We start from the raw sequence: 10769 nt of genomic DNA, 5'->3' as shown, positions 1-10769 counted from the left end.
TCTTCTTTTAACTTCCGGTATTTACGACGATCATAGTCAGACTTATGAACTTTTATACTTTGCAAACGACGGGTGTTTGCGTCTATATTTCTTTCGTAGAGTTTCGCATATTAATTTTTACAAAAATGGGTAAAAAATGCCGGTTATGGCTGTTATTTGTCTTGTAAGTAAATATCAGTATCGGTATGGGGAAAATTGAAGTTGTACCCGTGAAGCTCTTTCATTTAATTTCGACACATTTTTTGTAATACACTTTTGAAAACATTGCACGTAGCAATATTACGATCGCTTTCATATTTACGCGAAATCAATAGATACGTTTCCGGGTGGACATTTGAAAAAATTACGCGCTAAAGGTTTAATAGACATGTCGTCCCAGAATTTTCCAGTTAAATTTTTTTTACAATGTTATAAACATTAATCATATAGATTTTAATCATTTAGAGTTGTATTAAAAAATGATCAGACAAAAGTGAAGCATGAAAGTTTATTTTACTATTATGTACAATTTTGATGCTTCTCTCATTGGTATGATTCGTACACGTAGTACCATTTTTATTATCAAAATTTATTAACAAAATTCGACCAATATATTTCGAAATTTTCGTGCATACCTTATGATCAAAAGGTACCCGGAATTTCTCATTTGAATAAACCACGTTTGAGATGTCGTCAAAATCATTTTTTTTCTAGTTCGGTAAATCTGTCAGTTGTTCACGTGTCACTTTTAAGCGCAATCTGTCAGATAGTTTGTACGTAATAGCTTTGTAAACAAGTTATTGTTTGGTCTACTCTGCAAATTTCGTTATGTCGAATTTAGTTGAACAAAGAGTCTGTCTGAAATTTTGTGTTTCTAACAAAATATATACGGAAATGTTGAAAGTGTTAATGGTAGCTTAAGGTGACTGGATAATGGCGAACACACAAGCATACGAGTGGTAGAAAGAGTTTAAAGCGGGTCGTACTGAAGTTGATTTGCCTCGTTCGTCCACCCACCTCTGTGACTGACGAAAACATCGAAAAAGTTCACAAAATTATGCTCGAAGATCGTCGTGTGAGCATTAGGGAGATGGCAACCGATTTTAGTATCTCTTTGGGATCGGTGCAGAGCGTTATGCTTGACTATTTGACCAAAAACAATGGTAATATCGTTCCGCAACTTCCATATTCGCCTGACATGGCCCAGTATGACTTTTTCCTGTTCCCACGACTCAAGTTACCACTTCGTGAAAAGCGTTTTGAGACGATTGAGGCAATAAAGATGAATTCGCAGATAGAACTGAAGGCGATCCCAAAATCGGTCTATAAAAAGTATTTTGAAGATCGAAAGAAGCATTGGAATATATGTATTGTTTGCGATGGAGATTACTTTGAAGGGAATAAGATGAATATCGATGTACAATTGAACCGTTTTCGTTTTACCGACAAATTCCGGGTACTTTTTGATTATAATGTAAAGATATAAAAATCTGTCCAAGATTGTATCAAAGGAAACTGACTTAATTGACTCTCGTAACTTCTAATGTATTTCAATTTCGATTCTAGGAAATTAATTCAATCCTCTGAAGTTAAGTTGAAAGAAGCAATGGATTCGTAAGTTTCTCTATATAGAGTACTTGCGAAATAAAAAAAGTTGCTAATGATCCATGTTTATTGGACGCGGTCTTCCTCGATCGAGGACGGCCGAATGGAAATGGGTGTCGGAAATATAATTCCCGGTTAGAAATGGCAAATATTGAAACGACCGTGTAAATACAATCCCAGCCTTGTAATTACGTTCATCTATCTATATAGTATAATCGCGAATCTCGCGATCAGTTACGGAACGATCGACACGGTTGCGCAACCGTTTGTACACAAGCGTACGATCTACCGACTGGTCTCGACAATACGCGTACCAATTATAACCCGTGTACAGAGAATTCTTTGCGTCGAGGTGGTAAAACACGTGAAATATCACCACTAACGTGGCCAGCACGACAGGAGTGTCGTAACAAACGATTAATGACCGTCAGTGATAAGTTTTCGACCCTCGATCATACTTGCCCCTGGCGCGCGAGCCAGGCACGCGCCGTAAATCTGCAAAACAATCGCGTTAACGTTTGTAGTACACGCGTGTCCAGGCGCCGTAACCAGAATCGCGGAAAGGGGACGGGGCTGCTTGAAAAATGCGACCAGCCAGCCAAATCCTGATAGAGCCCACCGCGATTCGACAAACCCCCTCGGCAGGAATCCAACTGTTAGTCGTCCCTCGGTTCGATGCTCACTTTTTTCCCTTTACGGTCTTCCGGCTTTGATGCGGGAAGGGAACGATCGCGACTCGGACCGACGCTTCAGAAAGGAATTAGGATCAAATTACGATTACCGACAGGTATAGAAAAAGGGGTAGAGCGTTTTGATTTACGGATGTACGATGGAAAAAGGAGAAATAGCGGGAATTGTGCCACGATTTTGTTTATTCTAGATTTGTTCTACTATTTATAAGTTTCTTCGAGTTATTTCCAACTTGCAGATAGCTGCAGCTTGCGTTGTTTTTAACGAGTTACCAGTTCGGTGTAGGAAAATAGAACTTGACAAAACAGAACTATTTGTACCAACATGCACTCGTGGCACCGTTCCTATAATTGTACGAAGCTCTGCGACGGTATCTTCATTTTTCGAGTTTTTACTCGCACGTAAATGTTTGAACGTGATCTTTATAAAAACGCTGGCGAACCCTGAATATTTTACACTGTTTTAGTGCCTATCAGTACCTGTTGTAATTCGAGCTCGGCCTCATCCAAAAACCGGTGTTCCGGATCGCGAGCAACCTTTGTGAGTTAAGTGGCCCCCGTGGAAATGAGGGTGACAGATCATCAGGCGGAAGCATAGTTCGGAATAAGAATTATTATACTATCGGCCCGCTGGCGCGGTACGAACGAGCGTTATTGATTTTAAGTAATCGGTTAAATAGCGCCAGTGGCCTGTGCAACGGGTTCCCATCGAGTGCAAGTTACAGAGAGTTACAGAGGGACCCGCGGAGCTCGCACCAGAACTCCGGAACCGACGCGGTTTCTTGTCTACTCGGTCTCATCTTCTTTGTTAATCCACCTCTTAACGACGTTTCCGTCACCTCACGAAGAACCGTCCACCTTCATATCGCAACGTACACGTTCCACCATCTTATCCACGGTGATTTTTAAACGAACGCTTAACGTTGCTGAAAGAGCCGTGCTCGAATCTTTATTTCCATTTCGCCCGGAAATTGTAGAGTACCGAAGAAGAAATAGAGGACGAGACAAATCTAGGTCAAAATATAACGATACCTTAACCACTTTTTATTAATGACGTGCATAGTTTGGAGGGTTTTGCAATTCACGTACGTATGAAAAGCGCTGGAAAATAGAATTCTTCGCTGTCAGAAGAGTTAGTAGTGGTTTTTGAGTAGACACCTTTAAATCGAGCGCGAAGAGATAATACAATTTATTATGCGCGTTCTTCGTAAGAGCGAACGCGGCTGTTTTTGGAGCAGCAAGCGAGAAGGTGCACCTTGGAAGGTGCATCAAGGCACCACCGTGACGCTACTCGTCATTCTTAGCGGATGGGACTGCGTCTGTGTAATTTCTCGGTATCCTGAATCGATAGACGCTCCGGAACGGATCCCGCGTGAGAACGGTAGACGCAACGGGGCTGAAGGGGCGCATATCTGAGCATGACGGGTGTACAGTGAAAATCTGGTAACATATTGGCGTGGTATCGGGGGTATCTTTATCGGAGGGTTCTTTGAAGGCCCGCCGTCCATTAAGGGTGCATTACGCATACGGGGGCGAGAGGGTGAGCGGCACGTGCACTCGTCGGCTCGGAGGATCAATTAACTCTAAAAGGTCCTTTACGGAAAACTCGCCGTCGGTACGGCGCGCACAGAGTGCACGGTGACGTGGCGCGTCCTTCGTCATACACCGTCGCAATGTCACCTTTACTCTCGTTGTAGGCAGATTTAGCAACCGCCCCACTGCCGCTACTCACCCTCGACTTCTTCGAGCGAACCTAACTTTCCTCCGCTGGAAGGAATACCACCATTTTCCGTATAATTTCCACGAGAGATGACAGAAAGGGAAGGAGGTCTCCCTGTCTGGAGACGGGACGGGGTTGAGGGTTGACGAAGAAGGGATGGGAGAAGCACGCGCAGACTTCTCGAGAATGTAAACGCGAGGAGCAAAGATCTCGCGGAAGAAGAAACGGGAGCGCGCGACGGGAGGGAGAAACAAACGAGAGGGAGAGAAGGAGAGAAAAAAGAACGGTGGAAAAGTGACTTTTCCAGGGGTCTGTGATCGTAGCCGGAAAACGATGAGCGGAGAAAGAAAGAGACCGTCTGTGGCGGTTGACGGTAGCCGATAGACGATATCGTAACCACCACCGTGTCGTTGCCGGCCTTTTCTCTTTCTCTTCCCCCTGTACCAGACCCCACCAACAGCCAGCCGTAATCTGGCAGTGCATTTAACCACTTTGTGAAATAGCCGTATATCTCGCCGCCGTGACGTAGCATTCGATACGTCGAAAAGGGAGGCTGAAGGTGGCACAGGCGCGACAAAGAGTAACAACGATAGAGGAGTAAACGAGGGATGAAGGCAGAGAGAGAGAGAGAGAGAGAGAGAGAGAGAGAGAGAGGTAGAAACAGAGAGAGAGAGAGAGAAAAGGGTGAAATCGGGAGGTGGGGGTGAGGTCAGAAGACTCGGTGTAGGAAAACGTGGAATAGGTTAGAGAAAGAAGAACCACGGCTGGTAGGTTGCGCGCGCGGCCGCATCGCCGTGCACCCCATTTAGAGGGGTGGAAAGCGACGGCTCGAAGGTGGGGTTGCTCGTGGCCGGATGGTAGGGAATAGAAACGATCCCTACCACGGTCGTTCTGGCCGGTTGGGAAAGCGCACGAGCCGTCTGGCCATGGGAGTGGCGGGGGCTCCGTGGTGATTTCGCGCGGTAGGGGCGAGGCGGACAACGGGGCAGAGGAGGATTGAACACCGGCCGCTGGCGCGAGGGGGTGAAGGATGCTGGCGGATGAGGCTGGAGGAGTGGAAAGGCGCCGTAAGGGGTGCTCGGAATCACGGTGGTGGTATTGTACACCCCTGTGTATGTAGTCTGGCCGGAGTGGAAGAAGGGTGCGCCCTACTTCGCGTCGGCGTTTTCCCTCCTGGCAGTGTGCAACGACGTACCGATAGAAGAACAGAGAGAGCGAGCAGAGGCTGTCTCTTCGGTTCGGTGCCGGGCTTTTCGTAGTCTCTCATTTCACGACGAGCAACCGTGCCATCGGTTCGAGTGTTTTGCGCGTTCGACGAACGGGTCGGTGGTAGCCGAGGATAAACGGGAACGAGAGGAAAGAAGGAAAGAGGGAAGGAGAGCCGGGCGAGCTGATACGAGAACCGAGGACGAAACAGCGAAGATCGCCTGGCACGGACAACGCCTCGGGCATAGATCAGTGCGGGGACGAGGGAGAGAGAGAGAGAGAGAAAGAGAGGGAGAGAGAGAGAGAGGGGGGAGAGAGACAGATAGAGAGGGAGAGAGCTCCGTTTCGCGGATACATTCGGTGGTCGCGTGGTACGCGTACGTCCGAGGTGGTGGTGTGTATACGGAGCACCGTCTCGCCGCGGGTGTTATTACCGTTCGTTCGGTCGACGGATCGACGGTGATCGTTGGAGGCGGTTTTCGGTCGGGCCCCAGAGTAAGTGCACGTTGATCGACGCGTTTACGTAAGAACGACGGCCGCTCGTGGTGTATGCTCGCTCGTACGTGCTCGTATGTATATCAATGTGCGCGCGCGCGTGTGACAAGTACCGTCAAATACGGGAAGGCCAGCGGAGGAAGGAGACGGCGAGGGTGGTCCTCGTCAATTCGTGAGTTCGCCGAAAATACCACCCCGACCGCCGTCTGCCGTCCGGCGTGCCTCCGGATACGGGAGATAAGAACGATCGCCGAGCCGACGAATCGAGAGGACTCACGAATGGACGAACCGAGACCGTTTAATCTCGACCCTCTCGTTTGCATAATTAACCGTGTTCCACTGCAACAGCTACACGGGGCGAAGGGCTCGCGTAAACTCTGGTACAAAGGCTGAGGTGACGGCGGTATTATTCGAGGATACGACGCCGGGGACAAAGCCGAGCGTTCCACCAACGGTAACGGGGAAAAGGTGGAAAACGGTCGCGTCGTCGGAAACTGCTCGTGAACGCGAGCATGAGAGAAATGGGCGTACGCTCGTCGACGAGGGACTTTCTCGAGAGAAGAGCGGACGCGTGTCTCGCTTATTGATGCGTCTGGCCAGGCTGGCGTCCTCGAGCAAGACAGTCGTGGAGGATACCGTGAATCGCAACCAGGACCAGCAGCAATCGACGATGATAAACCCGTTCGTCATGGGAATCTTGGTGTTCTTCTTTTACGTGACCGCGTTCCTCAGCATCGTGACCAGCGACAAGTGCGCCGACGAGTGCTCCTGCAAGTGGAAGAGCGGGAAACGTACGGTGGAGTGTGTAAATCGCGCCCTGACCAGCATACCGGAGTGGGTCGATCCGGAGACGCAAGTGCTGGACACTAGCGGCAACGATATTCGGACCCTGCCGAGCAACATCTTTGTACGCGTACGCTTGACGAATCTACAGCGTCTCTACCTACGCGAGTGCCGTATCGACCGAATCGATAACGAGGCACTGGCGGGCCTTACGAATCTGGTCGAGCTCGATTTAAGCCACAACCTCTTGACCGCGGTCCCCACGTCCAGCTTCTTGGACACGCCGTTCCTCAGGGACCTGGTGCTGTCCAACAACCCCCTGAAACGGGTGCACTCGTTCGCGTTCAAGAGCACACCGAATCTGGTCAAGTTGGATCTCTCCCGCACGCAACTGATCGAGATCGAGGCGAAGGGCTTCCGCGGTCTCGAGTTATTGGAGAGCCTCAAGCTGAACAACAATCAACTCTCCACCCTTCATCCGGGCACCTTCGACCCGCTGAACAAGCTCACCAGCATCGAGCTCCACGACAACCCGTGGATCTGCGATTGCCATCTGCGCGAGATGAAAATGTGGCTGGTGAAGCACAACCTGCCGACCCTCCAAGCGCCGCTTTGCCACGGCCCGAAACAGCTGTTGAATCGGACGTTCACGGATCTGGGCATCGACGATTTCGCCTGCAGACCGATCCTGCTGATAGCCAGCCGGTACGCGGAGGCGACGATCGGAGAGAACGCCAGTATCGTGTGCCGAGTTAGCGCGATACCGCCGGCGAAGGTGAAATGGTACTGGAACGGCCGGCTGCTGACCAATCATTCGGCGTTCAGCAGCTATCAGAAGATCTTGATCTTCGAGGAGGGCCAGTTCCGGAAGAGGAGCACGCTGGTGCTGACCAACGCTCAGGAAACGGACTCGAGCGAGTTCTATTGCGTCGCGGAGAACCGCGCCGGCAGCGTCGAGGCGAATTTCACGCTGCACGTGTCCCTCCGTACCGCTGGCATGTCCACCCTCGGTTCCGGTCAAATCGCTGGCATATCAGCCGCCCTGGTCGTCTTGATTCTGTTCATACTCCTGATCATTCTCGTGTTGTTCATACGTCTGCGACGGATGCCGTTGAAGGACGTGAAATCGGCGGTACCCACGGAAGGTGTCTCCAGCGACGGCACGACCGGGAACAACGAGAACCCCTCGTCAGCGACGTCCACCACCCGCAGAAAGCACGAGGAGGTGGAGACCACGTCGTTCGGGATCGAGTCGAAGCCACCGGTCTCGTTAAACCTGAGCTACGTTCAGCGACCGCAGCCGGCACCGTTGCAGACGGAGAACGAGTACGGCTCGATCGGTCGTTTCGACGATCAGAGCCAACAGTCGTCGATGATGGTGGCGCCTGGCGCCTGTTTCTCGTCCACCACGTCGCTGATGCCGATCGACAATCCCGATCTGATCAGGGACACGCGACGCGGCTCCGCGGAGGACATCACCCCGTACGGTGGCGCGGATTACAGCCGGATGGAAGTGGTCGACGACGCGAAGATCCTCTACTCGAGTTGTATGTGGGAGACGGTGGACGCGTGCAGAGCAACGGTACCCGCGAACGCGTACCCGTCGAAAGAGGCGCTGGCCGTGGTCGCGCCCATGGTGGAGCAGTTCCCGCCGGGCGCGAAGCAGATACGCGTCTGGCAGAAGGGTGTACCGGTGTTGCCGCCGGTGTCCGCGTTGAAACGCGTGTTGGGCTCGACGCGTAGCTCACCCGACGAGGGCTACCAAGAAGGGACCGGGACCGACGTCTAGGTACCGCTGCTTCATTACTGCGACGCCCGGCACCGTTACCTGGAGCTACGTAGACGCCACCAGGAGGACACCGACTGCTGAGATACGCCCCCTGTCCAGTGCCGGACGAGCGGTAGTGAAATGGATACTCCACCGATTTGTTAAAACAATTGAACTACGTCGCGATACAACCCCGATGGACACGTACGTCGACCCGTTGTCACGTGGACCGCGTAATAACGTAAACGTATAATATATATATATACATACACACGTTTAACACACTCGTACCTACCCGTATATAGAACGAGTGATCGATGAAACGGTTCGAGATGTATTCCGTATATGGGGTATGCACACGTAGAAAGAGAGAGAGAGGGAGAGAGAGAGAGCGAGAGAGAGAGAGAGAGAAAGAGAGGGAGAGAGAGCGAGAGAGAGAGAGAGAGAGAGAGAGAGAGAGAGAGAGAGAGAGGGTGGCACGAGAATGGGAAGTCGTTCGGGCGACCCGGTGGAAACGAACGTCCACTAGCCGCGAGATTTACGTACAGTGGCCGATGAAATAGTTGGAGGTGTCGTCGTGACTAATGCACGGAACGCGTGAAACGAAGAATCTGTCGGGGGTGGGCCACGATCGATAAAATCGTAATTCCGCAGGCTCTCGTGGTGTAACGCCGCCGAAGGAAGCGGCGAGGGACGTTTTTCGCGTTCGCGTCTTGTGTGCACGACGTGCGGTACCGGAAATGTGCGACGTTCCAGCGAGAGGAACGATCTGAACGCGACCTGGCAAGAGACGTCGCCGTTTCGGTGGTCTTGCAGCACGACGTCGGCGGGTAACGCTCTCTATAAGAACGGCTAAGGTACGCGGAGGAAGAGGCGAAAAGAAAGGGAAATTATCCAGGATACGAACAAAGAGACAAAAAAAAAAGTAAGGAAAGACGAGATATATACGATATAACGTATGAAAGGATACGATTTAAACGTACGGTTTCTTAAGATAATGAACACGAGAAGACTGCAGTGCATGTTCCGAAGGGTGTGTAGATAGAGTACTGATACGCGAGAGAATTATTCCTATTGCCGTGTAAGTGTGTTTGGCTACCGTGTACGCTACGCGCGTGAATTTTCTAGTCAATTTCGAGGAGGACGTAATTAGACGAACTTTAGGCGATTCGGACGCGACGAGATCGAGATACGGCCGCGATCGCGGTAACGGCGCTCGGAAGGGAAATGGGAAAAAGAATAAAAGAAAAAAAAGGGATAAAACGCAAGACGAAATTCCAGTTTTTCGTCGCGTGACCAGCGACCCGTCGATCGGATCGTTTTTATTTTTCGTTCGACATCGTAATTACGAACGCGTCCGTATCACCGACGTAAGATCGTGGATCGAATCGGGGCGCGAGGATCCGGGGATGGCGAACGGGATAACGCGACGTACGAGGGGACCGATATTGTCACATCGGATGGTTATTGACGTTCCCGTTCGAGGACGAAAATTCACGGAAACGATAGAGCGTGAAATATGACGTCGGGTACACCTCTGGATCCGCCGTTGCAATTCTCCTGACGGTAAATTGATTTACTTCGCCGCCCGTTAGGAACCGTTCAAAATATATATCCGTGTAATGACACTGTCTCTTTCGATATCGATTCATCGATTAAAACCGTCGCGCGGGACGTCGTTGATAACATCGCGCGCGCGTGTATACACGCGAATCGATGCGTCGCGTCGGCATAATGATCGGCGACGTTTCACCGTCGCGCAACCAACCCCTGCCGAGCGATAGGCATTTAACGAACGATCCGGAGAGTCGGGCTCGGGAGAAAGAAACCAGGGAAGCGAACGGTGGACAAAAGAGGCTCGCGATTCCCCCCCGGTCTGTATCCGTCGTCGATCGATCGAGCCGTCAAATTTTTTCGTTTCTCCTCTTCTCTTCGTTTTCTAACAAACTCTTTTCCTTTCCTCCGTTTCCGTGTCATCCGGATCCGGATAGAATCAATTGTAGATGAGACTGTACAAGTAAGCACAGGAGGCCCGTAAGCCAATTGCAAGCGAATTACAAACTATTGCTCAAACACTGGAAACGAGGGCTTGCGATTGGCTGGCCGGCTCCGCGTCAGTGTCTTACGTAAAGTGAGTGTCTGTGTGCGTTGATCTCTCGGACACTCGGCGGTAAGCGGTAAGCCAAAACGCCAACTGCGAGTATCGGTCAGTTATCAGCCTGTGTCTCTGTACTCTGTGTGTCCTCTGTGTGTATGCCTATTATGCCCAAAGCGTATTCGTACGTGTCTTGAGAGCCCTGTGCCTGAATATACGCGTGAACGTATGCGATTACGCGACACCGTATCGGTATAAATATATATATATATATATACGTACATACGTGTGGATAACCGCGAGCCTGTGCCAGTGTATACGTATGTTCCGCGCGTGACGGAGAGATCGAGGGTGAGATGGTGTACGCGGTGCAGTGCTTGCAATTGCTACCGATTGGTTTATCGTCTATCGTTCAAGCCGGCTGCTTTT

General features: G+C 50.6%; 1 protein-coding gene across 1 annotated transcript in view; it reads left to right on the top strand.

The window, feature by feature from the left end:
- The first annotated feature begins 5522 nt into the window (after window positions 1-5522).
- The window catches only part of LOC143422531 (leucine-rich repeat, immunoglobulin-like domain and transmembrane domain-containing protein 2), a 238939-nt gene continuing 233692 nt past the window's right edge, over window positions 5523-10769 (top strand). Inside the window, exon 1 of the mRNA XM_076893258.1 lies at window positions 5523-8718. Within this exon, the coding sequence (XP_076749373.1) occupies window positions 6281-8266 (1986 nt within the window). The 5' untranslated portion in view covers window positions 5523-6280 and the 3' untranslated portion in view covers window positions 8267-8718. The remainder of the gene's footprint in view (window positions 8719-10769) is intronic.

This window comes from Xylocopa sonorina, chromosome 3 (assembly GCF_050948175.1).
Source record: "Xylocopa sonorina isolate GNS202 chromosome 3, iyXylSono1_principal, whole genome shotgun sequence".
NCBI classification, from domain to species: domain Eukaryota; kingdom Metazoa; phylum Arthropoda; class Insecta; order Hymenoptera; family Apidae; genus Xylocopa; species Xylocopa sonorina.
The sequence above is the reverse complement of the archived record's forward strand: the minus strand, read 5'-3'. Positions and strand labels throughout refer to the sequence as shown.